Genomic DNA, 21,294 nt, shown 5'->3' on the forward strand with positions numbered 1-21,294 from the left:
AATCAAACTAGAACTCAGGATTAAGAAACTCAATCAAAACCGCTCAACTACATGGAAACTGAACAACCTGCTCCTGAATGACTACTGGGTACATAACGAAATGAAGGCAGAAATAAAGATGTTCTTTGAAACCAATGAGAACAAAGATACAACATACCAGAATCTCTGGGACACATTTAAAGCAGTGTGTAGAGGGAAATTTATAGCACTAAATGCCCACAAGAGAAAGCAGGAAAGATCTAAAATTGACACTCTAACATCGCAATTAAAAGAACTAGAGAAGCAAGAGCAAACACATTCGAAAGCTAGCAGAAGGCAAGAAATAACTAAGATCAGAGCAGAACTGAAGGAGATAGAGACACAAAAAACCCTCCAAAAAATCAATGAATCCAGGAGCTGGTTTTTTGAAAAGATCAACAAAATTGACAGACCGCTAGCAAGACTAATAAAGAAGAAAAGAGAGAAGAATCAAATCGACGTAACAAAAAATGATAAAGGGGATATCACCACCGACCCCACAGAAATACAAACTACCATCAGAGAATACTATAAACACCTCTACGCAAATAAACTGGAAAATCTAGAAGAAATGGATAATTTCCTGGACACTTACACTCTTCCAAGACTAAACCAGGAAGAAGTTGAATCCCTGAATAGACCAATAGCAGGCTCTGAAATTGAGGCAATAATTAATAGCCCACCAACCAAAAAAAGTCCAGGACCAGATGGATTCACAGCTGAATTCTACCAGAGGTACAAGGAGGAGTTGGTACCATTCCTTCTGAAACTATTCCAATCAATAGAAAAAGAGGGAATCCTCCCTAACTCATTTTATGAGGCCAACATCATCCTGATACCAAAGCCTGGCAGAGACACAACAAAAAAAGAGAATTTTAGACCAATATCCCTGATGAACAGCGATGCAAAAATCCTCAATAAAATACTGGCAAACCAGATTCAGCAGCACATCAAAAAGCTTATCCACCATGATCAAGTGGGCTTCATCCCTGGGATGCAAGGCTGGTTCAACATTCGCAAATCAATAAACATAATCCAGCATATAAACAGAACCAAAGACAAGAACCACATGATTATCTCAATAGATGCAGAAAAGGCTTTTGACAAAATTCAACAGCCCTTCATGCTAAAAACGCTCAATAAATTCGGTATTGATGGAACGTACCTCAAAATAATAAGAGCTATTTATGACAAACCCACAGCCAATATCATACTGAATGGGCAAAAACTGGAAAAATTCCCTTTGAAAACTGGCACAAAACAGGGATGCCCTCTCTCACCACTCCTATTCAACATAGTGTTGGAAGTTCTGGCTGGGGCAATCAGGCAAGAGAAAGAAATAAAGCGTATTCAGTTAGGAAAAGAAGCAGTCAAATTGTCCCTGTTTACAGATGACATGATTGTATATTTAGAAAACCCTATTTTATCAGCCCAAAATCTCCTTAAGCTGATAAGCAACTTCAGCATAGTCTCAGGATACAAAATTAATGTGCAAAAATCACAAGCATTCTTATACACCAGTAACAGACAAACAGAGAGCCAAATCAGGAATGAACTTCCATTCACAATTGCTCCAAAGGGAATAAAATACCTAGGAATCCAACTTACAAAATGTAAAGGACCTCTTCAAGGAGAACTACAAACCACTGCTCAGTGAAATAAAAGAGGACACAAACAAATGGAAGAACATACCATGCTCATGGATAGGAAGAATCAATATCGTGAAAATGGCCATACTGCCCAAGGTAATTTATAGATTCAATGCCATCCCCATCAAGCTACCAATGACTTTCTTCACAGAATTGGAAAAAACTGCTTTAAAGTTCATATGGAACCAAAAAAGAGCCCGCATCTCCAAGACAATCCTAAGTCAAAAGAACAAAGCTGGAGGCATCACGCTACCTGACTTCAAACTATGCTACAAGGCTACAGTAACCAAAACAGCATGGTACTGGTACCAAAACAGAGATATAGACCAATGGAACAGAACAGAGTCCTCAGAAATAATACCACACATCTACAGCCATCTGATCTTTGACAAACCTGAGAGAAACAAGAAGTGAGGAAAGGATTCCCTATTTAATAAATGGTGCTGGGAAAATTGGCTAGCCATAAGTAGAAAGCTGAAACTGGATCCTTTCCTTACTCCTTATACGAAAATTAATTCAAGATGGATTAGAGACTTAAATGTTAGACCTAATACCATAAAAATCCTAGAGGAAAACCTAGGTAGTACCATTCAGGACATATGCATGGGCAAAGACTTCATGTCTAAAACACCAAAAGCAATGGCAGCAAAAGCCAAAATTGACAAATGGGATCTCATTAAACTAAAGAGCTTCTGCACAGCAAAAGAAACTACCATCAGAGTGAACAGGCAACCTACAGAATGGGAGAAAATTTTTGCAATCTACTCATCTGACAAAGGGCTAATATCCAGAACCTACAAAGAACTCAAACAAATTTACAAGAAAAAAACAAACAACCCCATCCAAAAGTGGGCAAAGGATATGAACAGACATTTCTCAAAAGAAGACATTCAGACAGCCAACAGACACATGAAAAAATGCTCATCATCACTGGCCATCAGAGAAATGCAAATCAAAACCACAATGAGATACCATCTCACACCAGTTAGAATGGCGATCATTAAAAAGTCAGGAAACAACAGGTGCTGGAGAGGATGTGGAGAAATAGGAACACTTTTACACTGTTGGTGGGATTGTAAACTAGTTCAACCATTATGGTAAACAGTATGGCGATTCCTCAAGGATCTAGAACTAGATGTACCATATGACCCAGCCATCCCATTACTGGGTATATACCCAAAGGATTATAAATTATGCTGCTATAAAGACACATGCACATGTATGTTTATTGCGGCACTATTCACAATAGCAAAGACTTGGAATCAACCCAAATGTCCATCAGTGACAGATTGGATTAAGAAAATGTGGCACATATACACCATGGAATACTATGCAGCCATAAAAAAGGATGAGTTTGTGTCCTTTGTAGGGACATGGATGCAGCTGGAAACCATAATTCTTAGCAAACTATCACAAGAACAGAAAACCAAACACCGCATGTTCTCACTCATAGGTGGGAACTGAACAATGAGATCACTTGGACTTGGGAAGGGGAACATCACACACCGGGGCCTATCATGGGGAGGGGGGAAGGGGGAGGGATTGCATTGGGAGTTATACCTGATGTAAATGACGAGTTGATGGGTGCTGACGAGTTGATGGGTGCAGCACAGCAACATGGCACAAGTATACATATGTAACAAACCTGCACGTTATGCACATGTACCCTAGAACTTAAAGTATAATAATAAAAAATGAATTTTAAAAAAAAAAGAAAATTAAAGAAAAGCAAGTATAGTAATCAAACATTATAACTGTGCTTTTACTTGGTGACATAACCTCACAGAGGAGAACCACTCCAAGTGACTTTAAAACATAATAATTTTGTTGTTCTTACCTAACAGAATATTCTCTATGGAAAAAATGTAGCCCTGAAATGAGAAACTATTAAACTCTTTTCAGATATCATAATGATGTTGGTGCTGGTGGTACTGTTTTTCTGAGATTTATATGTGTATTGTGGGATAAATCAAATGAGTAGTCATAATAGTGTCATTGAGAAGTGATATTTCTGGCAATACTGATAGAAGATGTCACTGAAAGACCGATGAGGTTAATGAGCTTTCTTAGCAGCCAGAATATTAGATCTAAATAGTATTTCCCACTAAATGATACCAGAGTTTTTTAGAGACCTGGTTGATTCCCAACATGGGGCAGGAAATTATGATTCAGGAACATTTTGTCATATCAGAAATAAAGGAAATTATCAAAGATTCTTAGAGTTTTGTCAAAATGACCCAGAAACCAACATGAATATGGTGTCAAAGCCAAAGTTATAATAATTTGACCATTAATTGAGATAATGGCAAGGAACTGAAATATATCTACTATGTTTAATCCCTGAGTTCATAAAATTATTAAGAATATTTTAAAACTCATTTTTAGTCTTTAGAAAGTACAAGGAAACCACTTTACTAAGCTTTTTAATTTTTTTTTATTTCCATAGATTTTTGGGGAACAGATGGTATTTGGTTACATAAGTTCTTTAGTGGTGATTTGTGTGATTTTGTACTATTTTGAATACTGCTATAAAGGGGAAATAATATTAAGTTACCCTATTTTTCTATACAATCATAATTCATAGTAATCAAATATGTAATGAAAAATGTTTCTCTTTTTAGAATAATTCCAGCAAATAAAAAAAAACAATAAAAAGATAGGAGTGAATTTTACATTCACTGGCTGTTAGCACCACAAAAGAAGAGAAAATCAGACATGTACTTTCTGACGGAAGTTCACAGTCACTAGGAATAAATCTTTAAAAAAATTCCACCTGAATCTAATTAAGCCTCTAGATATAACCAATAATTTCCAGGAAGTGCAAGAAACAGAGAAGCAAGTTAAATGATACCAGAAGGATGCAATAATCAAACTATAGACCTGTACAATTATATAAGACAAGTGATTTTGTTCTTTCAATGGAGTCAAAATGCATTTCAACATAAAATACAAGGGGATGCAGGGATATATTAGGAGAACTTTTAAATTAAGGGACTTAAGGGACATGTCAATGAATCTCAATCTCTGTATCTTTTATGAATTTCAATTCAAACAAATTAATTAAACAATTATGAGAGGGAACTGTGAAAATAGGATTGTTACTAAATTTACACTAAGGAATTACAGCAATTATCTTCAGTGTGATAATGCATTAGTCCATTCTCATGCTGTTATGAAGAAATATCCGAGACTGGGTAGTTTATAAAAGAAAGATGTTTAATTGATTCACAGTTCCTCAGGGCTGGGAAAGCCTCAGGAAACTTACAATCATGGCAGAAGTAAAAGCAAACACAGCCTTTGTCACATGGTGGCAGCAAGGAGAAGTGCCAAGCCAAAGGGGGAAAAGTCTCTTACAAAACCATCAGATCTTGTGAGAACTCACTCACTATCACCAGAACATAATGAGGGTAATGGTCCCCATGATTCAATTACCTCCCAAATGGTCTCTCCTGCAACACGTGGGGATTATGAGAACTACAATTCAAGATTAGATTTGGGTGGGGACACAGCAAAACCTTATCAGATAATAATATTGTGGTTATTTAAGAAATTATAATTTATATATTTACATATATACATATATGCGGAAATATATATTACACATATACACACATGCATGCTGAAATATTTGCAGATTAAATGATGTAATCTGAGATTTGGAATTTACTTCAAAACAATCCAGGTACTGAGGAGGAAATGGATGATGTATAAAAAAATTAAAATGGTATATGCTGATAATATGGAGTCATGTGTACACCTAGTTCATTATACGGTCTCTTCAATTTTATGTATGCAGCACACTAACATGGAACATGTATACATATGTAACAAACCTGCACGTTGTGCACATGTACCCTAGTACTTAAAGTATAATAATAATAATAAAAGAAAATCTCCAAAATAAAGAAAGAAAGCAAAATATATGTAAAATTAAAATTCATTGACCACTATAACATAAAAGGTGGGAGGTGGACAAATGAACTTGAAGTGTTCTGTGGATTTAAGATTATCTGGGAAGTAGTATGAAGTATAATTTACATTAAACTAACAAATCAAAGATACCTGTTGCAATCTCTAATACTACAAGAACCATAAAGTATATAGAACTTAGGAGCTAACAGAATGGAAACGGCAAAACAATATAAGAAAGATTAATCTAAAAATGGCCATAAATTAACATGCAGTACATGGAACAAATTTAAAAAACAGCAAACGTGTAGACATAAATTCAAATATAACCACAATTAAATGCGAATAGGTTATTAGAATTAAAAAAACAAAGGCTGTTATACTGTGTTTGGCAGATTCTATGTTCCTTGCAAGAACAAATTAAATATTAAGACACAGAATCACTGAAATTAAAACGGATGAAAAACGATATACCATACAAACACAAATCAAGAGGAAGTGAGTTAAGGAATATTAAAATTAAACAAAGCTTTTCTCTAAGATGGAAATAATTACTAAAGATATAGATATATCATACTATATAAAAGGATGACTACATTAGGAAGATACACTAATTCCAAGTTTGTATTTACTAAATAATATTGCTTCAAATATATAAAGCAAAATAAAGAACTAAGAAGATAAACAGAAAGATCCATAATCATAATTCACATCTATTAATAACCGATGGGAAAGAAGACAAAAATCAATAATGATGCAGAAGGTCAGAGTAATTCAATTAGCAATTTTTGCCTGTTTGATACATAAAGAAGGATGCCCAGAACAACAATAGAATATATGTACTGTGTGTCAACTATGTATAGAACACTAACTAAAACTGACCATATCTAGGGCTATTTAAAAGTTCTCATTGAGTTTTAATTAATTTTATGATTTATTATTCTCTGGTTACAGTGAAATTAAGCTAAAATCAATTTTTAAAATTAAAATTTCAGTAACAAACCTCTCAATAACCCATGGTCAAAGAATAAATATCGACATGAACTAGAAAATATTTATCAACTAAATGATTCTGAAAATATGACATACTAGAACTTGTGGGATGAGGCTGAGGCTGTGCTCAGAGAGAATTACAGACTTATATGCTGTTTTAGAAAACATGAGAAGCTAAAAATCAGTGATCTATGTCTTCATCTATGAAGTTAGGAAAAGAGTGGCAAATTAAACTCAACAAGTAGAAGAAAAAAAATAAGGATATTATTCCAGAGTAATGAAGCAAAAATGAACATGCCATAGAGAAAATACACAAAGCCATAATTTGGGTACTCGAACAGATGACTAATCTGACTTAAAATCAAAGAGTTAAGGGAAAAATTATCACTATTCTGATTCAAAAATAAAAAGATATAACCTAAAATTCTTAAGAATCTTATGCTAATATATTTGATAATGTGTATCAAATGTATACTTTTTTGAAAGCTTATTTTTCCATAACTGACATAAGAAAATATTTTTAAAATCTTGATAGTACTTTTCAATGAAGGCAATTAATCAGCATCAAAGATATTTCCACAAAACATTCCAGACCCAATTGGCATCATTGATGGATTATCCAAATGTTATGAAATATTACCAATCACATGCAGATTCTTCCAGATAACAGAAAAAGTAAGACTACTTCCTAGTTTGTTCTATGATGCCAACATCTCCTCGACAGTAAAAATGACATGGACATAACAAGAAAAAAAAATTATAAGCCAATCTTTCATCATGAACATAGAGGTTAAAGAAAAATGCAAGATAACACTTTTCTTTTTTTATCATGTTGGGTTGATTCCAGAAGTATGAGACTGATTTCACAATCAAAGATCAATTGTAGTTCATCATACTAACAGAATAAAAGGGAAAATAAAAATTCATTTTAATGTGTGCATGAAATGTAGTTGATACAATTCATCATGATTTCCCGGTAAAAACTGTTAGCCAACTAGGAATAGAAGATAACTTCCCTAATTTAATATAGAGTTTACACACACACACACACATACACACACAATCCTATGATAAACAATAATATCAAAATATTGACAGGTTTCTCATGTAATGAGATAAAGATACCTACCATCATGATTGCTCTTCAATATTATTCTCGAAGTGCTATCCTATGAATAAGCAAGGAACGAAATGTGTACATATTGGAAGATCATAAATAAAACTCATTTTTTACAAGAGACATTGCTGGACACATACACTGATTTAAAAATTTATAGTAAGTTTAAAATTTATAAGTGATTTTAGAAGATCATAAGTACATCAATAAATAGATCAGGAATAAACAATTACGAAATATGTCCAAAATGGTGTCACTTACAGTATTTATCAGTATTATTTATGATATAATATTTGCAGCATATATTTAATTACATGTGAATTGAAATGTGCGTGTGTGTGTGTGTGTGTGTGTCCGTGCACATACATATATACATATACTTGATTACTTAATATATGTTCAGAGGGACGTTTCAGGGCAGTTAGAAATCAAGAGTCTCTTCAACAAATCCTGTGAGATTACTTGATATTCATATGGGAATGAGTGAATCTTTTTCACTACCAAATACCATACCAAAAAATTCAATTCCAGAGGTAGTAAAGTCTAAATGTGAAGAGTCAAACCAATATAAAAGTCCCTTAAAAGGAAACACAGAAGGATGTCTTTATGGCCAAAGAGGAGGCAAAGATTTTTTTCAACAAGACAGAAAAAGCAGAAATCATCATAATTATTTGGTCTTTTTTGGGATCTTACTGATTAACTAGTCCCATAGCTTCCCCACAAATGAGGAAATTAGAGCCAGAGAACATAAATTCTTGTCACAGGACCAACACCTTCAGAAAGCTAAAGATCTAGGACCTGTTTCTCCAGTTTTCTAAATTCATTTTTAGAAGGCATTAAACAATAGGACTTAATTGGATGTCTAGCCCTTTTGCCTTCTTTTGAGACTTTGTATGTCCCAGGAATTGTTCTTAACCGTTTTACACATATTGATGCATTTAATCCTCATAACTCTATGAGGTGGGACCTATTCTTATATCTACATTTTACAGGCAAGACAATAGCAGCTGTTTCTTTAGTAACTTGTCCAAAGTTCCACATGTCCTAAGTGGAGAGCTAGGATTCTAACACAGGAATTGTGAGTCCTGAGCCTTAACTCAAAACCACCACCTTTCACAAACATTGCAAGCTATATTTCAGTTCTGTGTTTTGGTTTCAATTAAAATTACTTAAGAATTGCAGTCTCTAAAGATTTTCTTCATGATTATACTCAATTTGTTTGCCACCTATTTTAGATTAACAGTTAAATTCAAATCTACATTTCCTAACAGGCCTCCAAAAAACCTTATAATACTTTTTATTTAAAATTCCAGTAGCACTTGACGTGTGTTACAAAATACCTTGAGTTTCCCACTTCCTATTGTGTATTGCTTCATAGGTGAACATTTTACTTTACAACTGGCCCATAAGCCTTTCTTAAATGAATTTACAATACTTCATCCTTTTATGGTATTTGATCTGTATTACATCATGCTTTATCTTGTATTTACCATCTTCATCTGCATGTTATCTTATGTATACATATTTTACTCTACACTTAGAATATTTTCCAAGAGTAGTGATCTATTTTGTTTTATTATTTTACTTTATATTTTATTTTATTTCATTTTGGTGGGTTTGGCATATGTTTTTATTCTCTTTTATAATTTAATATGTGTTGGCAAGCATCTACAACAACACATGTAGTGTTGAAAGAATAAATATTTCTCGTAGTAAAGCACTCTAAAATTAGTTCATAAATGACTTTCAGACATTTTATTCCCCACATTGAAGGACAACTTCAGACACTGATTTTTTTTCTATTTTTTAAAATATATTATTTACTTTGTACTAGGGATTAAGTAACAAACAAGTTAGAACTAATAAGATCTTTAAATGTTGCTCAGAAGTTTCCAGTGATAGTTTTAATGAAAAAACTTATTTACAGTCTCTACCACTGCTTTCACTAATTTAGGTTCAGTGATTGAGTCAAATAACCAGTTTTAGAAATAGAAAGCAAATCCCCCGGGCTTTCTATCATCTGTGGGGCCATGTATCTCCCTGGCTGACAGACCGTTAGTTCTATAATTCACTCTATCGTGGAAGCTTGCTAATTAGCATTTGTTTACAGCATTTTAAGGAGCTCTGTTTAATTACTGAAAACTTTAAATGTCTGTTGTGCTTTATAACCCAGATAGTATTGTTTTTGTTACTTATTAATTTATGACAGTGAAGGATGAGGATGAAGACTTCTTAAACAATTACCAGATGTATATACACATACATACACACCTTGGAAGCAGAACTAAGGAAACTTACAGTAATTATGCACAATGTTGGAAGAAATTTCTGAGACTTTTGTTTTCACAAAAACCTGCTCTCTTTAAGTACATTATAGAATTCACTTATTTGTAAAATGGGCTTAATTAAATCTACTATTTAGCTTCCTTGAAGGATGTTGGAAAGATAATTTTTTAAAAATGTAATGAAGTGTACCTCGATCTTCTTTGAGAAGGTTGATGAGGAAAAAATGACATATAAATAAAAAACATTATTAGTACAAGCCACTGATATGGGATGGCAATATGTTTCCATGAATCCCAGAAATGATGAAACAAAAGTGATTTGTACTGAATACAATTTCATAAGTAAGTTTCATACTCCCACTCATTTGCACACCATTTAAGTCCCTCCACAGCCTTGTGAATAGAATTTTTTTTTTTTTTTGAGACAGGATTTCACTATCACTGAGGCTGGAGTGCAGTGGCATGATCACAGATCACTGTAGCCCACTACCTCAACTTCCCGGGTGCAGGTGATTCTCCCACCTCAGCTTCCTGAATAACTAAGATCACAGGTGCATGCCACCAAGCCCAGCTAATTTTTGTATTTTTTGCAGAGATGAGGTTTCACCATGTTGCCCAAGCAGGTCTGAAACTGCTGGGCTCAAGCGATCTGTTTGCCTTGGCCTCCCAAAGTGATGAGATTATAGGTGTGAGCCACTGCACCCGGCCTGTGAATAGAGTTTTTAAAACAAATATAGTAGTCATCTCTACATAGCATTCTTCAATTGATGAAGTACTTCACATAATCTGTATAACATAAAATCTGTTAGGAAAGTTGGATGTTTAAAATATAGGAATGAGTTGAACATGTTGTAGGCGGAAAAAGAAAGCTAGCATGGTGAATAGTTTCAAAGGTTGTTAAGAAAAATTCCAAGATTTATATATTCAAATATTTTTGTACACTTATTGCAGCTAATATTTAAAGTAGCTGAAGGACTAACTTTTGATTTGTATCTTCAGGAGTGGAAGTTTTGTTAACCTATCAAGTTAAGAAATTATGATAACAATATCTTCTTTAGACACTGAGGCAAAAGCTAAAAATTATCTTTTTTTCTCAGTCCAAATGGTAATAGAATTACATAATGGTGCCTTGCTGAAAGTGCTATTTATTATCTGCAGCATTCTTTAGATGTTTTCTACAGGATTTTTCATGACATAGAAATCTCCATAAGGTTCACGTGCTTGTTTAGGGGTTCTGCGGTAGACTACTTTGTCAAAAATGATTATCCATACTAATTTCACCCCAGGCTCTTTGTCAATCTGTCCTTGCTAGATGCTCAGATACTCCATCTAATTTGAAGCTAGAGACATATGTAGAAGAATAATACTTACCAAAATGAAACAGGATGGATGCTTGGTAAAACTAATGCATTTGTTAGAGACAACATCAACTAGGGATGCTGCGGTTCTGTCTTTGTCTTAACAAGTTTTTAGTGTTGTTGTTGAATAATATGTATTTGAAGATCATCCTAAGCCTCTGAGTAATCTTGGTACTCTGTATTTTTCACTTAACACTTCCATGATGCTTTCTTTTTCTTCATCATCTCTAGTGGCGATTAGACATGTTTGAATGGAGGGATCTAATGAAGAAAAATCACACCTCTAAAAGGCAGTGTATTAAAGATGTGAAGAGACAGAGGACTTTATAACAAACCGGTGATGTAAGTGGGTAAGCCATGGTCATGAATAAATTGAAATTGCCCTGAAATGTGCTTACTGAGTTTTATTTTTTGAGAAATTGGAAAAGATACATTCTTATTATAAATTATGAGTTACTGTCAAAATAACTCAGAGCATTGTTTTAATATAGTTTATCCTAAGACCATTAGAACATTTCTGAAAATTAATGGCGTTTATTTTGGTATGATTACCCTAAAATAGTAAAGGTTAACTGGAGTGACTTTGCCTTCCAGGAGACATTTGGTAATATGGAGACAATTTTTGGCTGTCACTATTTGGAAGGGGTACTAGAGGTATCTTGCAGGTAGAAGTCAGGGATCCTACTAACATCCTACCATGCACAGGACAGGCCCCACAAACAAAGCAAAATCAGTGAGAGTAACCTTTCCACTCTCAAAAGTATTATTGTTTGGATGACAGACTTTATGATCACTCTGCTGAAATGGAATAAATTTCTGGAAGGAGAAATAGTAAAAATAATTAGGGTTAGAAAACGTGAGCCAACAATTTTGCACCACCATTTGTGTGATACAGACTAAGTTCAATTCTCTGTGCTTTGGCTCCTAGCCAGCAGAATGGGCATAAATACTAATATTACTTCTTGGCATTGTTGTGAAAATCAAAGAAGATAATATGTGCATGAAAGAACTTTGACAATGATGAAGTGCCATGCAAATATACAGCTATTAATAAGAGAAAACTAGGAAAGGATGACATTTTAAGGAACGTGTAGGAAGTTTTTCATAAATAGAAATCTTTCTTCAAACCAATATATCATTCACTCTAACCTTTGAATAAAGTATGTATGTGTTAATATTTCATGCTTATTAAATACTGGATTATATTTATAAAAAACTGAAATCAGGCCTATGGAACAGTTACCTTTGGAATGTCTGTTGAAGGATTTCAAGGTTAAATTCCTAGTCTCCTTAGCAAGCTGATCACAACCACTTTGTCTTCACTTAACAGCAACCCCAACTATATCGTCTAGCTTTCTGGGGAAGTTGCAATTGCCCCTTCTCCTTCCTTCTTTTCCCTGTTCTCTTCTTATTCCTCCTCCTGCTTCTTTTTCTTCTTCCTGTGGTACTCTTTTCAATGTGAGGGACCCCTTTAGACAAGTCCATCCATTCCTTCAACTAACCATCTATCCAACCATTCATCCAGTACATCCTCACTGAGCATTTGCCATGTAAGTGTGTGTATATATATATACACACACACACATACATACCTATATATAGTCCATGCCCTAAGAAACTTATAGCTTAGAGAGAGAAGGGACAGATATCAATTACAAAATAATAAATATAAAAATACAATTGAAAAGAAGACACTTGCTTGAAAGTATAGTAAAACACTTCAGCTAGCTTTGAGGGAGACAAGTAGGTTTCACTAAAGGACTGAAATTTCATTTGAGATTTGAAGAATGATTAGCCAGGTAAAGGGGATAAAGTGGGGACATAGGGTGAGGTGGTGCAGAGTTTCATAGGGAAGAACATTCTGGGCAGTCAAGATAGCATGTGCAAAGGCCCTGTTGGGTGACAGAACACAAGTTGTTCAAAGAACTGAAAGAAGTCAATTTAGCTGGAGCTCTAAGCAAGGCTGAGGGGGCTATGATGTGAGTCTGCAGGTGACAAAGAAACAAATGATGTAGAAACTTGTAGCCCACAGCAAAGGTTTCAGTCTTTTTTTCTGAGAACAATGAGAAATCCCTGAAAGTTTTAAAAGACAGTGACATGATTAGATTTGCATTTTGAAAAGATCGCTCTGGATGCAAAACAGTTGGTGATAAAAAGATGCTTGAAATCCATTGCTCTCAGCACATGCTTGACAGGAATTGTTACAAGCATTTGAATGTTCTCTTCTTTGTTCTTATGCAGGAAATCTCTCCAACATCTTCCTCTCTACTAAGACAATTCCATTACTTTCTTCAGGATCTAGTTAAGTACATTCACCATATTTACTTTAAAATTTACAATCTCTATTCATCATGTCCCCACTTTGAAATCTTTCTGCATTTGCAAGACACTTACAATGTGATAAAATTAATTTAATTCTCTGCTTTATATATTCTTTTCCCAAAGCAAACTTTGCTTCTTAAGGACAGGGGCCTGCATATGAGTCTCAGGACAAAAATGATTGCTTTAGATAAATTAATTTTCAGTGTTTGGTTCCTCCTACTATCAACAGCTGACTTGTCAAGTTCATAAATTGTATCTTTCACAAGCATTGTAAGAGTAAAATAATAATCTGAATATAAAGAAAGACATTGCAAATATTTTATTAGAGCATGTTTGTAATCAAGCCAATGTAATCAGTAGATACATAAAATTGGCACTGTCTAGTCTGAGTCTCTAACCTCTGTATAACATTTTGTGTGAAAGGACACTTCGTGTGTGACTACTCATAAAAATTGTCTCTATTAAGCATTTAAAAAGTTTTTATCTTGCACATGTGTTTGAGGAAAAAAGTTCTAATGACTACACTTAGATTGAAGAATGAAATAAATATTTCCAATATTAACAAACTTAGAATTCAAACTCAATTAAATATTAAGAGGATATGTTAAATTTTACCTGCTAATATTTAAATTGTATTAAAATCAATTAAATAACCAAACATAGACAGACAGTTTTATGAGGATTTTTACATTATAGGAATTGTGATTTAAAAAATTCTGAATAATTTCATAGATATATTCTGACTTTTTAAGACTCCTTAAGTAATGAGTCAAAATGCAATCTTTTTCTTTTTTTCCACAGAGGGTTTAGCAGTGTTCTATTATATATCAAAGACAGGAAGTTAAGAATACAAATGGATACTCTCTATCATGGTGCAAAAAATGTGCCAAACAACTGGAAATGTATAAGAAAATAAATTAAATTATGGCCAAGTGACCTATAGTCTTCATAAAACTTTAAGAATGCACATTAGGATGTTTAATTTTTTCTGGTACTACTGATGTATAATTTTTAATCTCTAAATTATATATAAACATTTTAAACATGTAGTAAATAAAATACTGTTCCTTTTCAGAAAATGACATACAAATACACATTATTTGAGATCAAATAAGGTAATACGGGTAAAGTACTAATCCAGTGCACGATCTAATCAACATTAATTTCCTTCTCACTCTTAAGAAAAAGAAGAATGCTTAGATCGGTTGTTGTAGCTGATACTAATAACAATTTCATGTAATAACGGCCTATTATTTCATCCATAAAAAATGTGCTTCATATTAAGAACTTGCTAGGGTTTGTTGGGGGGCAGATTAGAAAGGGTTTATTTGGGAATCAAAAACCTCAAGAAGCAAGTGATTAATATGCTTGAACCGAAGTTTTGCTCAAATCATCAAAAACAAAGGTATGATACTTAAATCTAGAAATGTATACACATCCTAGAAACTAAGGGTCTTCTTCAGGACATGATGGAGGAACTAACTTCTATAGGGAACAATTGGAAGATATGCCTTTGCCTGAGTTTCTAGCAACACAGGTAAAACAAACAAACAAACAAACAAACAAAAAACGGTGGATATGGTCAAGTGCTTGACCTAAATAAAATTGTTGGATAAATTGTAACGTACTTGCTTTGTATGAAAAGTCATTCAGCTTGGAGAGACGTAGTGAAAGAAGAGATTTGAACTAAAGTCTAAGACTTGGTTTCAGGCACAAAGTGTGATTACAGATGATTAGGATATATGCTCTAAAGAGTTACCTGAGGACAAAACTAAGAGAGGATCTAAGAGGAATGACTGAGAATGAGAAATGGTATCTTAAAAGAGGCACAATTTAACTTTGTGCCTCTCAAAACAGAGCAATTTGGTATCATTTTCTTCCTTGGGTTTGTGTAGGTAAGGCACTACATTGTTGGTGTGGTATTTATCTTTGTTCATTGCATTCTTCTCAAAAAGACAATCAACTGAGTCGTGATACGAAACAGAACTCCAGAAGATTAGCTGTAGCTCATTAAAAAGTGAATCAGACTTTTAATTGATCTTAAACTGATGGTTAATTTTTTCAAACAACAAAAATAATTAAATGCATTTCCTCAAGTATTTGTTAGTTTCGTAACAATCAGGATACAGACAGTAAATAGAGCTTGCCCTGAAATGTGCTGGGATATGGCCCTGAATTAAGACTTTCAACTTAAAAAGAAAAACAAAAATGTCAGAAAATTCCCATATCAAAGTAAGCAAGCAGAATGGAGGCACTAAGGAAAACAAAAAGACAAGTGGAAAATACACCAACGTCTGTTGAAGAGCACTTCCTTTATTTCCTTTCTTTAAAATATAGAAAGTTGGATGGGACCAATGTAAATAAAAATTATATTCCTATCTGATAGTGATTTTTTGTAGTTAAATATCAGGCACTTACGCAAAACATCTTTTGCTTTTTTCCCTCAAGACTATTACCTCTAACATCTCCCACATTTTAATGAATTCCATACCTTCCCAAATAGTTTTAATTGTGTTATATCATGTGATAATATTCACAATATTCTTAACACTCTTCTAGCTTGACTTCTCTATACTTTTAACTTGCTTCTTTTGTATGCTTCTTCAGCTTTATATTTGTGGTCATGACACAGGTAAGATTATACATTAAACTATGTAATCTAGATGCTGATAGGTGCCATGAAAAAAATTAACACAGAGTAATGGAATAGACAGTGAAAGAAGGAGAAAGGTGACTATTCTATTTTAGATAGGCTAGTCAGTAACAGCCTCTCATTGCAGGTAAATTTTGAGCACAGCACACTCAATAAAGTAGGGAACAAATAATTAGCAAAGACCTGTTGTCTGAACAGAGGGAAGAGCAAATACAAAGCCTCTGAAGTAGGAACAATCTTGGAATGTCTGAGACATTATCAAGGCAGCCAGCATAACTAGAGTGGTTCAAGAAGGGAGAGAGAATAAGGAGATAGAATTGAAGATGTGGCAGTGTAGGGCATTGTAGGTATGGTATAGAATGTGAATCTTATTCTGTATGAGAAAGGCATTAGAGGTTTAAAGGAGGTTAAGAACATAATCTGATCTATGTTTTTAAAAGACACTCTGGCAAGAGTAAAAAGAAGTGGACCAACAAGGGAGTTATTTCAGTGCTCCTGAGATACAATAGTGGCCTGTATGAGATGGCCTTTAGCACACATATAAAAGGAGATTGCATTTGGAATATATTTGAGATATATTGACAAGTGAACTTGATGATCGAGGAAGTTAAGAATCAAAGTTGTTGTAGTTGTTGTTGTTGTTGTTGTTGTTTTAAAAAAAAAAATGGATAAAATGGGGGTTCCCTTTAATGTGATGAGGAAGCTTGGGAGTGGAGAAGGCTGAGGGTGTGGAAAATCATGGGTTTTGTTCTGGCCATATGAAACTGAAATGCCTTTTGAGTATCCATGAGAAGATGCTGTACAATGAGTTTGATACATGAATCTAGAGAGAACAGGAAATATAAATTGAGGAATCATTACTATATTAACTGTATTTTTTTCCTAAGGTAGAGAAACATCTAAATAATTATCTGATTTTTATTTTTATCTACACATTAATTATAAAATATTTTTTCCAAGTTTTTAATTTTATTTCAGACTTCACTGTTTCCCTTTCTGTGAAAAAACTACATTGTTTCTTGAATGTTAGAAAGAAATCTGATTATTATGCATGATTATATAGGCATAATATACAAAATCTTTAAGTAGATTTTTAAAATGTGAATTATATTCCTTTCCCAGTTCTAAAAATTTACTTTCTTTTGCTATTTTCTATCCCTTCTCCTCCAAAACACAGGAAATGAGGAAAATGCATTAGGCTCTCAAATCAAATGCCGTAAGTATAACAAGCGAAGTTATTTTTTGCATAGGATAGTGTTTCCTGGAAGACAGACGCTATCTCAAGTCAAATAAAGTTAAATCTGATGCATATTTATTATTTGCCTGGCTGTGTTAGGATTGGTGGAGGTAATAAGTATTGCAAAGTCGCCTTGATCTCAAATTTATAAATTTATAGAGAGAATAAGATACCTATATATAAAACAATATAAGGATGAAAAAATATGAATTATAAATATAAAATCACTCTAATTGGTTAAAGAAGAGGTAGAAACAACAGTGGTTTTGGGTTTTGAGAAATAAAACAATTTCCAGATATATGAACAATAACATGAGATCCATGTCTGAGCATGACTTACCAAGTGGTTGGCCGGCGATGACTCTGGCATTTTCTCCAGCCACTGCAGCTCTTGCATGTCGCTCACTCATGTACTGTACAAATGCATAACCTTTGTGAACGGAGCATCCAACTATTTTTCCATACTTTGAAAAAATGGCTTCAATGTCAACTTTCTTGACAATTGCCGTATTTAGATTGCCAATGAAAACACGGGAGTTGATGGACTTGGGGTCATTCTTATTGGTGACATTGCTGGTCTGTGTTTTGCCAGTCATGATTGGCTCTCCTTGCTTTAATCCTTAAACAAACAAACAAAACAAATAATCAAAAGCTAAATCATTAGATTGAATGGGTATCACTGGCTTTTTAACAGTTTTTCAATATTACACTCAGGAAAACTCCAATCCCTAAGTATTAATAATTTTCTTGAGAAGAAAATTAATATATTTAGTAATATAAAAGGTAAATATTGCATTGCTAAATACAGTAGAAAAAACTTATAATGACAACATACAGTTATAAAAATTCTTGATTTGTTAATGACTGAACATTTTGCAGTCATTTTTATATTTAAGTCTATCTATTTTGCAAAAGAAAATTTGAGGAAAATCTGCCTTATTCTATCAACAGCAACCAAAAGTCCAATATGGCTAAGGTCTGATGATAGATGTATTACAGAAATGTAACCTCCATCTTCTGTTTGAGTACATGCATTTTTATTTTTTATATTTCTATAATAGGTAGACATATTGTCTATTTCAATATCAGAACCCTTCTGTCAGAAACAACAGTTTTCTCCATTAAAGGCTGTGGAAAAGAAAAAATGGTATTAGAAATTTAATTTGAAAATTTAACATAAGAAAACCATAATTTTAAAAATAAGCAACTTAGCCAGAATACTATATATGCTATTTATTTGAACCAATAGCACATGTCAGTTTCATAAAAACACAAAACAAAACATATGAGCCAATGTTCATCAATGATCAGCAAATTAGGAGATTAGGTAACTGTTGAAATGTTATTCTTAACTTCACTTTCTAATTCACTTAACTAAGGGCTCCTATGTTGCCTAAAGATTGCTAGTATTTTTCAAAATCATTTTGTGAGCTTGGTAGAATATTTGTGTCTAATTAAATTCAACAAAACTTTTATTTCTAAGTATTCCAGCACATACAGATTTTTAAGGCCTTGAAAATTCTTTCCTTCCTTCCCTCCCTCCTTCCCTCCCTCCCTCCCTCCCTTCCTTCCTTCCTTCCTTCCCTCCCTCCCTCCCTCCTTCCTTCCTTCCTCAACATTTGCTAACAACCTATTTTTTGTCATGCATCATTTACAGTACCTATTATAGACAACATTAAGGCTAAACTAAAATTTCAACACGGTTACAGTCTCTGAATTGATGATCATTGTTGAACATTAGCTAATTGATACCGTTTGTCAGTGACAACTATATTTTTATATGAAGGCTCTCTTAAAATATTACAGCTATAAAAATAAGTGCATCTGATTTTAAGAATCATTTAAAATGATATTTCTAAATTAAACATTAAGGCGGTGGAAGTCTTTAAGGCATGTAAATTGGATATGCTTGAAAATGTACTTATGCATTTAAACCAGGTACTCTTGAAATCAAGAGCAACAAAGTAACATAAAATGTTTCAAATTCAGTTGTTCAATATTACCTCTGGGATTTTTAAAGCTTTACTTCATATTGGACAGCCAACATTAGAAATATCTCCTTATAATGAAGATCAGTTTCACAAACAAAACATTCAGTTATTCACATAAAAATTAAGAGTAAAACATCATTAGAAACAAAGATTATAACACTGCCTTGTATTGATTCAGATTAGCTACATTTAAGTGGTACCTGTACGAATTATTCAAAGTAGAGTTGAAAAAAGGAAAGTTGATATTTTTTTTTATCTTGAAATTTGAGCTATTGCATATCTCAAGACAAATGCTCTGAGAATTAATTGAAACAAGAAAAATCAAGGTAGGTAATCTAGAGTCAGTTTCCTTTCTTACCATTCCAGGTCAACATCAGTAATACAATCCATAGAAAGCATACTATTTTGTTTGTGCTCTCATGTGACACATACTTTTAGAAACACCATAGAGTTATTTTTAAGGGTAAACAATTCTTATGGTTGACATTTTATTTCCTGGACAGATATACATTGGTTAAAATGCAAATATAAGAATTTCTAGAATAGATCAGACCTGTGGTTTACAGAGCCCGGTGGTCTGCCATTGATAGTAACCCTTGGTTAAATTTAATTTGAAGGTACAGTTGTACTCTGAATGCTCACTGTGAATGTCAACATGCTATCTTGGACTCTGCTCTGTTCTTTTAGTCTGTGTGGATGACACTCATACCTGTACCTCCAAACTTACAACTGTGTAATTCTAATTAATAACTCTTACCTACCTTAAAATCTATACATATCTATGTATCTAATTTTTTTCACAACCACTGACTTGCTAGTTTCTATCAGTGTTTATAATTGTATATAAGCGTTTATCATTTTAAATGAGTCTATCTGGGTTTATAAGTTTTGTTGTAGTATTGCATTCTGTCATTTCAACATTCTCTAAAAGTTAGGCCTCAATTCATAGTTTAATATCTTTTCTATTACAGAAACTTTTAAATCAGTTGAAGAAAGACTTCTACTTTCAGCGATGATGGAGTAACAGTGACTAAATTAACCCTCCTGGTTCAAAGAAATAGAAAACCAGGGAAACACAGATGAAGCAACTGTTTTTCAGACATTAAATACAGGCAGTACAGAGCCATTACATCTTAGAAAGAAGAGACAAACAAGTAAAACATAGGAGAGCCAAGCTTTCTGCCTGGAAAACATATTTCAGGTTTAGAGCAGTGTCCGTGGGGTAGGGAGGATCTCACAAACTGAGAAAGTGACCTACTGAGTTGAGGAGATACAGACCAGAGTTCAGAGCATCTGGGGCAGTTGGAATTTGTGTGACAGGTTTCTTGAGACAAAAGAGCTACACAGAAAAAGAACTCTAGAAATCTGCTTTAAAGTCCTTTGAACCTATGCTGATTTCTAAGTCATATATGCAAAGGGTACAGTTTCATGAGGCTGGGCAAGAAGTTATTGCAAATTTGTGGACTGAATGATTCCAATAACTGCAAAAGGCCAAGAATCATTCATGTTCCTACCAGCAGCAGTGGAGAGGCCAAATTGACTACCTGGAGAATTAAATTTAGGCATCAGAAGGGTGGGCCTTAGTAATGGGATTAAAGATTCCAACAGGTAAAGGTATTCTGTGACCACGCTAGCAAAAGCTGAAAACAAGGCTTAAGATGATCAAACTAAAGCAGAAACAAGTCAAAAGTCTATCAAAGAAAAGTATAACACTTCTTTAAAATCAATAATAGGGCCAGGTGTGGTAGTTCATGCCTGTAAT

General features: G+C 33.7%; 1 protein-coding gene across 18 annotated transcripts in view; it reads right to left on the reverse strand.

Moving 5' to 3' along the window:
• Nucleotides 1-21,294, reverse strand: part of LOC105477129 (RALY RNA binding protein like) — a 733,794-nt gene that overhangs the window by 361,298 nt on the left and 351,202 nt on the right. For all 18 annotated transcript variants that reach the window (XM_071068042.1, XM_011733504.2, XM_071068041.1 and 15 more), the window contains one exon: nt 17,882-18,160. In XM_071068042.1, the coding sequence (XP_070924143.1) occupies nt 17,882-18,137 (256 nt within the window). In that variant the 5' untranslated portion in view covers nt 18,138-18,160. The remainder of the gene's footprint in view (nt 1-17,881; nt 18,161-21,294) is intronic.

The sequence above is a fragment of the Macaca nemestrina genome, chromosome 8, assembly GCF_043159975.1.
Source record: "Macaca nemestrina isolate mMacNem1 chromosome 8, mMacNem.hap1, whole genome shotgun sequence".
Lineage (NCBI taxonomy): Eukaryota > Metazoa > Chordata > Mammalia > Primates > Cercopithecidae > Macaca > Macaca nemestrina.